Raw genomic sequence first — 15043 nt, 5'->3', positions numbered from 1 at the left:
CCTCCCAAGTAGCTGAGACTACAGACATGAGCCATCATGCCCAGCTAATTTTTTTGTAGAGGCAAAAGGGTTTCATATATGACCTAGGTTCTGTTAAGCAAATGGCCATGTGCTTTCACATGCTTTAATGGCAGGTGCCTGATCCTAGGGACATGTTAATTTCAGACTCCAGATTAAAGACTTGGAGGCTACACTTCCAAAAGAAAAAGTAACATAATGATAGGTACGACACCCACTCTGTGTAGTGCTAGCTCATAGAATTGGAGGGCTAGAAATTGATCCAGTGGCTATAGCAACTTATGAGGGACAGTCATGCCTAGGAAAATGTTCCCTGGGTGGATTAAAGGTTTAATGTGTGAGAACTGGTGTTTCTAGAGGAGACCAAGCAGAAGTGTGAAGGTAATACTATAAGAAAATAATTTTTAAAGTACCTTTTTTATACGTTTTCCTCAAACACTTCTTGAGGAAAGAATAGATGGGGTTGTTTTTTCAGGGAAAACAAGAATTTTACCAAGGAGAGACTATAATTGGATGACTCAACTTCCCCCTCCCCATCTCAGCTCCCCTTGAGGGTGGCGGAAACTGTTCTAGAAGAGGCTCTGCCTCCAACCAATAGTGAAGGGAGCAGTTGTTCATAACAAAGAAGGAAGCACATAATCCACACAGGATAGCATCATTGTAGACTAGACACAAACTCCATCTTTCCAAAAATAGCAGTGGGGAAAATGACCTTGAAAGGGAGAAGCCAACAACTGAGTTGCAGAGTTCAATTCAAGAAAAGAATCTCAGAGAACTCGGTGGGTTCTTGTGTTTACAGTTTATTTAATGGAAAAGAGATTGGCCTATTGTGGTTTTGATGCCTGTTTTGCTCCGGGATGAGGAAGCATGTCACTTAGAAGAAAAGACAAGGGTTTTCCCTGGTTTCTGACACCAGCAGGGCTTAGGCTCCTTGATCCACAGCAGAGTTTTCTGGGATTTCTTTTTTTAGAGAAAGAGGACTTGTTTGAGGGGTTACTGAGTTCACAGAGGAATGGTTTTCATAGACAGGAACAAAGTGGTTGTCAAAAGCTTGAGGAGTATGTTCTGGGAGCTGGATGACAGGGCTGGAGGAGAGCATCATCCTGTTTTCAGCTTCCCTCTAAAGACCCAAGTTACCCATCCTGGGGGTGAGTACCTGTCTCAGAAGTCAAATACTCCCCTCTTAAAGGCACAGTCTGCCCTTCAGGGGTGACTGATATCTTTCTGGAGGGGACGGTCACCTTTTCACGGGCTACAGCCTTCCTTCTAGGGGCCATTGTATTCTGTCTAAGGGTCTCGGTCTGAAAATGGACAGGGGTCATAGTCATTCCTCCAGGGCTCACAGACTGATGACTCACAGGGGTCACAGATGGATGATCCACAGGGGTCAGGGTCTTTTCCCCAGGGGGGGTCACAGAGTGATAACCCACAGAGATCAGGGTCTTCTGTCCAGTGGTCACAGATTGATGACCCACAGGGGTCAGGGTCTTCTTCCCAGGGAGCTCAGACTGGTGACCCACAGGGGTCAGGGCCTTCTCTCCAGGGGTCATGGACTGATGACCCACAGAAGTCATGGTCGTTGCCCCAGTGATCTCAGTCTTCTCTCCTAGAGCTACAGTGTGCTTTCCAAGGGATTCAGTTTCCTTTGTAGGGGTCACAATTGTAACTCTAGGGGTTATAGTCATATTTTCACATTTTCCATTGATCTCAGTGACCCCAGCCTCTCCTCCTGGGGGCAAAATCTTAATATCAGTGGTCCATGCCTTGGTCACAGCCAGCCTTTCAGGGTCAGTGCTTGAAGAATTCACAGCAGATGACAGCCAAAACTGTGGTAAAGAAGTTGAACTGAACTCTAAAGAAAATCAACAGAAAAGAATGAGATTCCTACCACTTCATTCTCATCCTATTAATTACTGGCAGAACTAGAACCACTCCACCGCTGAAGTACCTGCTCCAAAAATTCAGAAGTGGAAGATTTACTACTATACCTACTTGAGGACATAGATGAAATCCCACCACATAGAAGCCTTGCTCCAGACCCCATCATGTTCACAGGTCCCAGACACCCACAGGCACTCAGTGGATTTGCTACATTTTCCATGCCACATTCCCCAGAAAGGAGCCCACCCATTCCTTGTGCTCAAGCCCTCACTGTGACATCTCTGATTGCACCATCAGCAAAACCTTGCCCTCGAGGCCTAATGCTAAAGAATTACTTGATGAATCCTCAAGGAGAAGCTTCTTATGTCTCTATGTTGTAGGAGGCACCAGGAACAAAGCAAGGAGGCTGGAGACAGCATGCTGTGAACAATGAGACTGGGGCCCACCTAAAGACTTGACCTGACTGAGCTCCAGTCGCATTACCCATAAAATGAGGATTATAAACCATCTGTAAGGATGCTTCACCCCTTGCATGCTAGTTTCCATTTCCTAATTGCCAGGGTAGCCTCTACCATCAAAAAGAGATACTAAAAGAAACCTAATTCCCTCAGCCCTTGCCCATGAAAGTAAGAGAAAGAAAGAAAGAAATAACATATATTGAGTGCTAACTATGAGAATTTTCATTCCATAGCTCACTTAGCTCTTATAATAATGTCATGAGTATATAGATTATTCCCATTTTAGATAGAACAAAGGAAACTCAAAGAGGTCAAATAAGGGCCAAGTATCCCAGCAAAGACTGGAAAACATATCGGCCTGGCAAAGCTTTTTCTCTCCCCTCGATGTCATGTTGCCCCACCAAGGCATTTAGATCTAGCAGAAGGGACTCACCCAGTGCCTGGTTATGCAACTTCCAACCCCAGCTTCTAGGTCACAGCTACTTACCAGCCCGCACCAGGATATCATTCAATACGTAGACAAGGGGGAAAGGGCCAGTGCCACAGAACGTGCCCCTGACGTCATCCATGTCCAATGTCCACACCATGGCCCCCCCAAAATGCTCTCGCCTTATAAACCACGCCTGTAAAAGTAACAGTCAGTCAACTCACTGTACTTGGCACTCTCCACACTGGGTACAATGGCAAAAAACTGAAGATAGTCCCTCAGGAAGCAACGTAGCAGGGTGGTTAGGAGTGTAGCCTGCATTTGAATCTAGCTTTGCTGCTTATTAGCTATGGGATCTTGAAAAAGTTATGCAACCTTTATGTGTCTTAACTGCCTCATTTGTTTAAAAAAAAAAAAAAGAAGATAATAACATGGTCAACATTTTTAGACCCAAAAGATTCTTACATGCACATACTACATACAATATGGATGAAGCGTGAAGACACTATACTAAGGGAAATAAGCCAGACACAAAATAAGAAACAGTGTATGACTCCACTTATGTGTGGCACATAGAGTAGTCAAATTCACAGAAACAGAAAATAGAATGGTGGCTGCCAGGCGATGGGGGAAGGAGGAAGGGGAAGTTACTGTTTAATGGGCACAGGGTTTCCATTCGAGAAGATGAAAAAGTTCTGGAGATGGATGGTGGTGATAATTATACAACAACATGAATGTATTTAATGCCACTGAATTTCAGACTTTAAAGTGGTTAAAATGGTGAATCTTGGCTGGGCGCGGTGGCTCAAGCCTGTAATCCCAGCACTTTGGGAGGCCGAGACGGGGGGATCACGAGGTCAGCAGATCGAGACCATCCTGGCTAACACGGTGAAACCCCGTCTCTACTGAAAATATATTTTAAAAAACTAGCCGGGCGAGACGGCAGGCGCCTGTAGTCCCAGCTACTCGGGAGACTGAGGCAGGAGAATGGCGTAAACCCGGGAGGCGGAGCTTGCAGTGAGCTGAGATCCGGCCACTGCACTGCAGACTGGGCAACAGAGCGAGACTCCGTCTCAAAAAAAAAAAAAAAAAAGGTGAATCTTATGTTTTTATGTTACATAGGAATGCTACATAAGCCTTCCTAAAGAGTTCCTATGCATAAGATATTTGGATCAATACCTGGCACACAGTGAATCTTCAATAAAACTTAGCTACTAACCCTCTGGGTTCCCCACCTCACTAATCACTATTATTATCATATTAAACTGTAGATATTGCTCTACTGTTTAAAATTCATTTCCTTATCTCACAGTGATGCTATAAAATGCAGTAGAGCAAAATATTATATTCTTCTCACAGATGAGAAAATAAAGGCTTTCATCCACACTTTTTAAAACCTCCACTACAACTAAATGGCAGAGCTTAGATTCAAGTCCAGGTTTTATTATTACTTTGCCAGCGCTCTGTCAAGTCTGATGGAAAAGACAGACTCCATCAGGTCCAAAGAGCTGTGTGCCTTAGCCAAGTCAATTGGCTGCTTTCAGGGGTTGACTTTCCCCAAACGTAAAATAAGAGGAAGGAGGAACCCAATCATTAAGTCTGATACTGTGAAGTTTCTGAGACTTTTATCCTACTTACAAGCTAACAAATTAGCCTGTCAGTTTTGTGTGTACACACACACACACGCACACACACACATATACTCACAAACCCCAACGCCCCAGACCTCTGGATCAGAGGACAGAACATTCATTATTCACAGAAAATAAAATAAAATAAAATAAAATAAAATAAAATAAAAAATAGCCAGAATAGCACCTTGAGTCAGTTTCCATGTCCCAATTACCCAAAGGACAATGTGATGAAGGTCAGATGTTCAATTCACCTGCATGTACAGTGGGGTCTGCGCTACAGAAAAGAACCCTGAAATTATGAGACTCAGAGCTTATATAGAATGGTTGACCTACGTGGCCCTCCTCCCTCCAGAGAGAGGAGAGAACTTGGAACATAAACAAGTCCTCCCTGGGAAGGGGACTTTTGCAATCATTGAAGGTAAGCAAATGGCTCTGGGGGAAAGAGGAAAGCAGCTCTCTATTTTTAGTATAGCTTGTCTGCTTCCTTTGCCCAAAATCCTCAAACTGTGCAGGAACTCTGAGAAATCCAGGGTATAATTATCTCCCAACAATAATCCCCAAAGTCTCTTTTAGCTCTGATATTCTGTGTCAAAATCCCTTAACCATCCCCACCCTGGCTTCATGTCCCCTCACCTAGTTCTGCAAGTTACAGTAACTGCACCTCAAAGCAAGACCACCCTCTGCTGCTCATCCCAGGGCCTCCCCCAACACACGGGTCAGTCCCCTTTCTGACGTCCTACGGGTCTTAGACTTAATTCCATCCAATTGGGTAAATGCGTTGAGTCATTAATCTTTCCTATTTGTGTCTTCCCATTCCCAAACCACAGAGCAAGATCCCACATGGGAGCATGGGAGAAGCCACGCTCTTTTATCTGTCTCCTCCCCAGCAGGCCTCACCCAGTGTTAATGCACAGAAGAGCTACACAGTGAATCTTCATGAGTGCCTTCCTCTCTGGTGCTTCCCACACAAACGTGCCCCCCAAAACAGCCGACACCTGGCATTTCTGCATCACTGGTAACAGGAGAACTGTGAATTCTCTCTATTTAAGTCTCAATACCAAGCAGTTGCCACATTATGACAATTTCTCACCTTTCAACTGCTGTTCCTTCCAACTACCCTAGTCCAGACCCTCATTATCTCATGCTTGGACACCTCTGTGTCCCCGCCAAGAGCTCCCAAAATGTCAACTTAGCATTTGGAAGGATCACATGTGGAGGCATTCTAAAATAGTTTCCAAAGTTTTTCTAAGACCTACTGAATATTCAGGAGTGGAACCATGATTTATACATGTATCCAGTCTCTCAGGTGATTCCAAAACAGAGGCAGGTTTAGGAACTGCTGGAGCACGTCAGTTCTCTTTTAGTTCACTATAAAAACCTGCCAGATTCAACTTCATAAAATACCACCTACATGAAGGGAGAGTGGTGGTCACAGTTTGGTTCTAAAAGTTTGAAAATTAAAGGTCATCCACCTGTAGAAACCTGATTTTGCCTTAAAATGTCCACAGGATGAAGACCGAACACCTTTACCAGCATTCAAGTCCCTTTATAAAAAGCCTCTGCTTCACCCAAATTCTTCTTTGAATCTGCTATAAGCTTTCTACACCACTGAGCCTTTCCCCCATGTCATCATCTTCTCCTACTCCTGCTCACCTCCCTCAGGAAGCCCTCCCAGACTTCCTCATTTCTGCTACGTGTCAGTAATATTTACAGAGCACTTACCATGATCTACTTTGTGTTGGTTATTTATCTGCTATGAAATTAGTTGGTCCAAATGGAAAGGAAGAGACCAAAAAGATCATCAAAAAGCTGTAAGAACTGAGAGAACTATTTATTCCCTCAGAACCTAGATTCCTTCTCTTCAGAATAGAGAATTGGAACAGATGGGATTATGAAACCCTGGTTAGAACTAAAATGTAGGCATGCCTGAAACTCCCCTGGTCTAATCATCCTCACCTTTCACCCTCCACCCGATACACATGCATACATTGCACAGAAAAGGGCCCCATGGAAGCCAGTAAGAAACCATGTGCTGGAGCATGAAAGAACCAGGCTCTCACCTTGTAACTGAAGCTGATGGCATCGTCATAGCCAACCCACTCTTTCCCCTTGTTGGCATATGGGACATACTGATAATCAATCCAGTGCTTCTTCGCTCCCCAGACAAAGGAACAAATCTGCCAAGAGGACCACCAGGTTAGTTCTGGAAAGTGCCACGGAGACAAGCACCAGGAGACAGTTGTTCCTTGCTCAAGGTTAAAGAACCCAAGAATCCCTCACCAGCGAACGAGAAGAAGGTAAACCAAAGAGAGAATGGAGAGGCCACTCAGAAATGAGTTCCTCTCTATTTTGAATAAATTCCTACTGTTACCTGTTCCTTCCTCTGCTGTCCATGATGGGAAACAGGGAGCCAAAGAGTGGATTACATCCTTAAGAAACCAAGCCAGGGATATAATGCCAGTACCAAAATCGTAAGAGTAACATACCTGATCCTTGACCAAATCTGTATCTCATTCAAAGTGTTTTCACAAACAAGTCTCTCCTGTTCGTTAGATCCCAGCACAAACTGCCCCACAGAGGTAGTTCTCAAACTAGCACCTGAACTTCTAGTAGATTGGAAGTTCTTGAAGGCAGGGAGAGCTAGGTTGCTACAATCAATTAAGCATTTGAGTGTCTACTGGATGCCCAGCATTGTGCTAGGAACTATATGCTGCAAACAAGTAGAGGTATGCAAGTTGTGCTGCAGAAGTTAATGTCTAAGTCATTCCTTTGTGCTTTTGGTGCTTTAAAGTGTCTATCAAAGCTTCTTTGCCCTTCAAGAACATCGTTTCAACTCTGCCAACACTCCTAAAAACGCTTCATTGGATTAGCAGGAAAACACCCTCATCCATCCAGCACAGAGCAGAGATTGCAGAGACCTGCAGCACCTCCGCTACTGCCTAAAGTACTCAACCTGTCCCTCTGTACCTGCTGTCCTCTACCTGGGAAGTCCCTCCCATCTAGTCATTCCTGTCCCTCAGGATTTTCCCGTGTTTCAAACTCCGCTCAAACTCTACCTGCTCCATAAGACCTTTCCAGGTCACTACAGCCACACACTTACTTGTGTGGCTAGTATTGTCACCTCTGCTAGTTACATTCCCTTGGAAACATGTCTCTTTCCACCACTCAATAGCAAGCTTGGTTGAGATGAAGATGAAGAGGGTAGAGCTGGAGTGGAGAGAAAGAACCTGTAGTAGAGAATGCCTTGGAATTGCTTCAAAATAATCTAGTAGTAGGGAGGGAGGGAGTCAGCAGAGATGTGACAAAATTGGCCATGAATTATTAATGATCGAAGCTGAGTGAGTAGTATGTGGAGGAGGTACAGAGGCTATACTATTCTTTTAATTCTGCATATGTTTGAAACTATATATATGGCAAATATTAATGATTTTTATTTAGGCCATACAGAAAGTCAGGGTTTACCTGTATAGCATTTAAGATCCTTTTTTGGGGTACAATGAAACCCTTCCATCCAGATTCCACCAAGTCCTTCATCCCTTACAAAGGGCTCAAATAATTTACCCCAAAGAACAAGAAAATACCCCAGAGAGTGATTTCCCTTGTCCTAATAGCCCCCCTCTTTGCCCTGTCCACAGCTCTCACCCTTGCCATTGCCCCTTGTCCTGGCCTTTGCTCCAGCTGGGGTGGGAGAGTCCTAACTGCTAGAGAGAGACTGCTATTCTATTCCCATCACCTCAAAATAAGCCAAGAAGCCTGCTTGCTTGGTGTACTTCCCTGGAGATGCTGGTCCGATCGCTGTGGCCTGCAACCCATTGTTAGAGGCTTTGAGGAGGCGAAAGGTGCGTCCATAGGTGGGGATCCCCATGATGAGCTTCTCTGAGGGTGCCCCAAGCTTTCTCCAATAATTCATAGCATATGCCTGCAGGTAAGAAGAATCCACACTCCTCCTTGTTACTAAGAGCCAATGGCCTGAGCTCAGGGGGACAGATGTCTGGGCCACCTGAGATCTTTCCTTTCCTTACCGAAGATTTGGGGTCTTCAGGCAGAGAGAACAGGGGGCTATTATGTCCTGTGAACTTTTCCCAACTTCCATGTAAGTCATAAGACAAGACATTGATGAAATCCAGGAGTCTGTAAGGGGCAGGAGGAAGAGATATAAAGACTGGGCTAGCCAGATTTTCTTTTTTTTTTTTTTTTTGAGACGGAGTCTTGCTCTGTAGCCCGGGCTGGAGTGCAGTGGCCGGATCTCAGCTCACTGCAAGCTCCGCCTCCCGGGTTTACGCCATTCTCCTGCCTCAGCCTCCGGAGTAGCTGGGACTACAGGCGCCCGCCACCTCGCCCGGCTAGTTTTTTTTGTATTTTTAGTAGAGACGGGGTTTCACGGTGTTAGCCAGGATGGTCTCGATCTCCTGACCTCATGATCCGCCCGTCTCGGCCTCCCAAAGTGCTGGGATTACAGGCTTGAGCCACCGCGCCCGGCCGCCAGATTTTCAAGTCAGATCATCACAGCACTATATAGCTAGTTAGCTAGACATTGGTCACCAGAGCTTCCCTGCTCCTTCTGCCTGTGGGGCCTGCCCATGCTGTGCTATCCACCTGCCACTGGAACAAACAGCTGGTTAGGAACAGCTGTGTGTGAGGATCTATGCATCCTGAGAGTATCTGTGGAGGTAGGCAGGAGTTAGATGAGAGAAAATACACTCAGGCCTGATACAAATGCTAACAGGCATCTGCACAAATGGTCATGAGTAAAAGCAGTCTGTTCTTGTCTTTCCATAATTCCAGGAGCCATTGAAACCTACCTCCTTTATAAAGCTTTCATCATTACCAGGTTACAGGGATAAGGGTTTACACTGATTATCTAATTTAATTTTAATCTGGCTAATTCCCTAAGTACTGTAAGCATCTCCATTTTAAAGGTGAAGAAACTGAAACTCAGATGGGTTAACTAGTTTGCCTGAAGTTGCCCAGCTGGGTGAGGGCAGGACTCTCTCAATCCTGTCTGGCTAAAAGATCAACACTAACACACTCCATGTCCCCTGCGTCTCTCACTCTCCTCCCACGTTGAAACCACTCTCTAGTGCACTCACGCACAGGAACATCCCATTTCTCTTTTGGTCTGCATCTGCCTCAGTTTCCTCTTCTGTAAATACTTGATTCTCAAAGTTCTAGAAAATATACCTAGAGCTGACATGTCCAAAAAGATTTATGTGCTGCTCTTTGACTAGCTTTTTAACTTTTGCATGAAGAACTGCTCTGAATTATGGGTGTGACTGGGCATTCCTACTTTTGTTTGTGTGACAGTGATTATTAATTCACCCATCTCTGATGCTAGCATCTGCTGCACAGTGTATGTCTACAGACATACTCTAGGTAGAAAGAGGCCAGGTCCCTGGGATTCTCTCCTAAGCTGTGCAGAAGACTCTACCTGTGCTAACATTGTTGTGGGCAGATATTACATCACCTCCCTCTCAGGTCTAAAGAAACCCTCAGGGTATAATGGAGCTAGCCCTTGTCCCCACCCATGCCCCTCAGCCCAGCCCCAAACTTGCACTGACGTCAGGGCAGGCACATGGTGAGCTCAAAAACAGTGCTTGGGAAGCTCTGGTGTTCTGAGCTCAAGACACCTGCTTCCCTCCAATGTCCTGCCCCACCAAGGCAATATACACTCACCTTCCTAGAAAGCGCACATCATAGGATGTTTGGACGATGTGTGGGACCCCAGAAACAGCAGCAGACAGCAGCAGCCTTGGGCGCATGGTGAGCAGTGCCTCCTTCCGGAAGGCAAACAGGAGCTCCTAGGAGGAAAGACAGAAAGACACAGAGAACTGGACAAACAAGAGGTGGGGCCTGGGGACAGTGTCATCTAAGAAGCATTTACTGAGCTCCTGAGCCAGGCTCTGGGATACGAAGGTGAGTTGGACATGGGCCATGCCACAGGCTCATGAGACAGGCAGATGAGGGCTGATGTGGTGAATGATTTAACCGTGCAGTGGCGAGCAGGCTCAGGAGCATGGAACTCAGAAAGACACTGCCTGAGGGAGTGCAGGAAGCTGCACACAGAAGGCATCCCTTAGGCTGGAGGACTGGAGCAAGCCCCAGGTGCAGAGAAAGGAGCAACCTTGGGGAGTTACAGGTATTACCCTCCAGGGGTTCACAATAAAAGAACATTCTGTCACCCTCTTCTGCCCCTGGCCCTGGACTTATGCTCCTCTCCTGCCATAAGCCCAGATATATAAAAGTAGAATCATTTCTGGATTCTGGCGCTTCCAGACCAGACTTACTTCAATTAAGAAGAGAAAAGTCCACCGGTCATGCATGGGGCTGCCTCTTAGTCCAGGATATAAGAAAAAAAGATCAAGACCATCAAAGTCATGTGTCCTCAGAAGGGATATAACTGAAGCAATAAACTTTTCACGGTTGGCAAATGTGGACAACATAGTGGTGAACCTGCAGGGAGACCAGGGGTAAGACAACACTATCCACAGAATGACAACCTCCTACAAGGCCCCTTGCAAGCTTGGTGCCCTGTGGTGGGCCTGACAGATGTGGCTGGAGGAAAGGAAGGCAGATCTCCAAAACTCTCCCACCTTCTTCCATGCCTCTCCCAGCACCAGGAGCTCAATACCCAAGAGTAGGGAATTCAGGCAGCTAAAAGAAGTTGAAAACCACGTACTGCCCCGAGGGCAGATGGCACAGGGAACAGCAGGCACAGAACCAAGCAGGTAGCCTGGGGTACAGAGAAACGGCTCAGTCCAGCTCTGCCCCCCAAAACATGGTATGCCTACTGGCAAGGCACCGCCCCTCTCTGTGCTGTCTCCTCATAGGTAACCACTCAATTCCCACAGCCTGTCCTAGCACTGACATTTTCTACCTGACTGGATTAGGGGAGAGAACATGAGTCTAGGGCCAGCATGTCCAGAAACATCTATGAGTTAATGTGGGCCTGAGCTGTATAACTTGGCACAAGAGGCCTGTGCTCTGATAAGGGGCTCCTGATCGTGTGTTCTTTTGTTCATTGCTTGTTTGATATTTTTCTCTATTTTACGTTGTTTTCTCTTCCATAGTGATGACACTTTGGAAAAATTCTAACTTATTGGAGCTGAACTTTAAGCAACTCTGGGTTAGTCCTGAGCTGAGCCATGATTACAAGATTAACCAGACTCATAAATAGACCTGGGTTCCATGGTGAGTTTGCCACCTCCTTGCTGGGCAATCTCTGAGGAATACCTGGGACAAATCTGGCAAGTTCCTTAATACTCGTGACTTGTGCTTTCTGCTCTACCAGTTTGGAATACAACCACTTTGTAAGCTTCCTCCAAGTGTTCACGGGTTAATGCATGTACAGCCCTAGCCCAGTATCTGGAGCACTGGGAGTGTTCAGAGAGGGGAAGAGGTAAAGCCTGGGCTGGGCAGAGCTAGTTCTCACCCCTCTGCCCCAAATCTTTCCTCCATCTTGCAAAGTGCATCCTCACACACTCTCAGTCCACCAGGCCTCCCTCTTGTGCATCTCATGCCTCTAAGGCAACAAGGCAAGCACGGCCTCTACTCCAAGCCTCAGCCATGAAATAGGGGAAATGTTTCTTCAGAAAATATGAAGGCAATTTGTCATCTCAACGTTGCCTCATGGAGATTGAAGTGCTAACAAGAGCAGCTGCTACATACTGAACATGTACTATGTGCCTGCACTAAGCTTAGCATTTTTTTTTTTTTTTTTGAGACGGAGTCTCGCTCTGTCGCCCAGGCTGGAGTGCAGTGGCCGGATCTCGGCTCACTGCAAGCTCCGCCTCCCGGGTTCACGCCATTCTCCTGCCTCAGCCTCCCGAGTAGCTGGGACTGCAGGCGCCCGCCACCTCGCCCGGCTAGTTTTTTGTATTTTTTAGTAGAGACGGGGTTTCACCGTGTTAGCCAGGATGGTCTCGATTTCCTGACCTCGTGATCCGCCCGTCTCGCTGGCTTCCCCCTCTGTCTTCACATCTAGCCAACCTGCTCCACCCTCCCAGGGAGAAGACAATAACAGCAAAGTCTCACCTTGAGGTGCCAAAGTTCCACCCGCCGATGGACAGCAGTGTTTTCAGCTCTCTGTTCCTATGATGTGGGAGAGAGGGTTGATGAGCTGGGTCCTCCACTCCAGTGGGCAGCTGCTGCCACATTCTTTTGTTTTGCTCCGTGGAAGAAAAACAGGAAACAGGAGACATGGGAGGTAAGGGAAGGAAAAGGAGGAAGGTGATATTAGGAGAGAAATGAGCACAGGACAGAGAAAGAAAGACAGACAGAACAATCAACCCAAGGGCCATCACAGCCCAACAACTCCAAGGTTGCACAAAGTCTGCCAAACTCACACATGTCCCCATGATGTTTCCAAAAAAAGAGTAGTCTAAAATGTTTCTCTTTTTCCTATTCAACAAATATTTATTGAGCAATGTCTATGTGCCATTTACTGCTTTAGGCACTTTAGAACAGAGAACAACACAGATAAGCTCCCCACTTTCAGGGAGCTTATAATCTAGTGGCATAGAACTTGTTCCCTGCCCATCTATAATCATTAATGCAGTAACAAGCCTTCCCTTGGGCACGGAGAGATCCCAGGAGTTCTGGAGAGAGGAAAATGTAAGCAAACACTTACTGAGCACCAACCCTGTGTGAGACACTGACCTAGCCACTGGGGATACAACGACACAGCAGACACTGCCCCTTCCCTGGAGTAGCTCATAGCTAATAAACGGTAATAAAAACTTGAGCATTTGTTGAGCATTAGGGATGTGTAGGCCCACTTTAACCGCAATTATAACTAAAATCCTCACAACTAGGTTCAAAAGTTGAGTTGGGTTTTGCCAGGCAGAGAAGAGAGAGAAGCACATTCCAGGCAGAGGCAACAGCAACTACAAAAGTAAGGAGGCAGGAAAGAGCTCAAGGCGTCTGTGACAAGGAGTTCTCAAGTTGGGGGTGCTCTGGACCCCTATTTGAGAGGAAGCTAGGACTGGAAGAAATAGAGGAAAGTTGAAGAGTAACAAGAGAAATAGACTGTTATCTTATACCTGTGAAATCTGAAAATACCACCCCCACATCCAATATGAACACACCTCTCCTTTAGTTTGTTGAACTCTGGGTAGAGAATTTTCTCATCCTGGAGATCCTTAGCAACAATCTGATTGTTGTTCATTGAGGCAAAGGCAAATATCAGGTGGGTGCAGAGAAAGGGGTCCAGGTCATGGGGCAAGATCGAGGCGGGGCCTGGCCGACTGTGTGCCCAGTTGGTGAAATAACACACCAGTTTATGGGCAGCACCTGGTAAGGGAGAGCACACATTAGTTGACAGAAACCAAGGGAGTGGATGGAGCTCAGCTTCCAGAAAGCAATGTGAACGCAGCAGCCCAAGAGACCGGGCCACATTTTCACATCGTCTCTCCCTGGCCCTGAAGTACACCTCAAAACTACACTGTGGTTCTATTCCTCCCCCACTGCTGAGGTCTCGGGAAGAAGAGAATGCCTCGTGAAATCCTGGTCAGAATGGATTCTCAAGTCTGGACCAAGGCACACAGTCAGAGACACAAACAGCAGGTGACCAAAAACCCTCTGAGAAACTGTGTTGGATCCCTAATCCCTGTCAGAGGAGCCAGGGAAAGGTGGCTGCAGGGGACACTCAGTGTGGAGGACTTCTCAGCCAGAGACTCTCCCTGGCTCTGGAAGGGAAAACACAGTTTCCTTACCATCGTGGTGTTTCAGCACAAGAACCAGCCCTGCGGGAAGCAAAGGGAGGAGTCACACAGAGATTCACACCCTCCCCAGAGTGGCATACCACAGCACACCCTCTGGTTAGCAAGGGCGCCCACCAACACAGCACCTTACGCAGATGCAGACGTACAAATGGGGACACACACACCATTCACTCATTTCCTAGTCTCTAAAGTTGGACCAGTGGAGCTAGATAGAAGTTCCTTTTCTTCTGATAAACACATGTATATGCTCATGCTTTGCTCAGGAACAACGATGAGTCTTAGAAGTCCCAGAAAAAGCTTGAGGCTAGTGGTTCTCAACCCTGGCTGCAAATTAAGAAGCACTGATATCCTGGCTGGTCATGCAGAGATTCTGATGGAACTGGTCCAAGGTGGAACTCGAGCATTTAAAATTTCTAATGTGCCACCAGATTGCAGAACCACTGCTCTGACCATTTCTCCCTGGGGCCCTCTGACCTCTGACCATTCACTATAGCCCATCCCATCTCTATCTAATCCAGGCCCCCTGAGTCTCAGGCTGCTCTCTCAGGAACCAAAGAGATAACAAACTCATAAAGCCTGGCACCTCCTGGACTGAGTGACACTGCTGGGACCTGCCACACTCACCAACCCACAGCAACAGCTTCCACATCTCAATGATCTGATAGCTGTGAGATGGAGCCCTTTATAGGAGCTCCCCTGTGGATAGCACTGAGACAACCCAGCTACACACACACACACACACACACACACACACACACACACACACACACACCAGTGCTAGGATCAGTAATTTATGAGAGTCATAGTGACCCCAAAACCACCTGTCCTCCCTCTCCAACAAAGCAACAGCTCCGGGTTGGCACTGAATACCAGGAAGAGGGTCTTCCTGATATTCAGTACCACATG

At 46.6% G+C, this 15043-nt stretch overlaps 1 protein-coding gene across 4 annotated transcripts; it reads right to left on the bottom strand.

The window, feature by feature from the left end:
* Positions 1 to 802: 802 nt before the first annotated feature.
* On the bottom strand, positions 803 to 14800 carry OVGP1 (oviductal glycoprotein 1). Of its 4 annotated transcripts, XM_015431277.3 has the most exons (11): positions 14762 to 14800; positions 14129 to 14158; positions 13502 to 13706; positions 12450 to 12506; positions 10703 to 10868; positions 10092 to 10216; positions 8441 to 8549; positions 8152 to 8337; positions 6479 to 6595; positions 2845 to 2980; positions 803 to 1870 (listed from the first exon to the last, which is right to left on the bottom strand). In XM_015431277.3, the coding sequence occupies exons 1-11, from the start codon at positions 14784 to 14786 to the stop codon at positions 1152 to 1154; spliced, it is 1875 nt and encodes a 624-aa protein (XP_015286763.3). In that variant the 5' UTR covers positions 14787 to 14800; the 3' UTR covers positions 803 to 1151. The 4 variants fall into 4 exon arrangements, with proteins under 4 accessions (XP_015286763.3, XP_073855081.1, XP_045241239.2 ...); XM_073998980.1 differs by lacking the exon at positions 2845 to 2980; XM_045385304.3 differs by lacking the exons at positions 13502 to 13706; positions 14129 to 14158; positions 14762 to 14800 and having other exon boundaries at positions 12450 to 12895.
* Positions 14801 to 15043: the final 243 nt, after the last annotated feature.

This window comes from Macaca fascicularis, chromosome 1, assembly GCF_037993035.2.
Source record: "Macaca fascicularis isolate 582-1 chromosome 1, T2T-MFA8v1.1".
NCBI lineage: Eukaryota > Metazoa > Chordata > Mammalia > Primates > Cercopithecidae > Macaca > Macaca fascicularis.
Note: the sequence above shows the minus strand (reverse complement) of the source record. Positions and strands in the feature narration are given on the sequence as shown.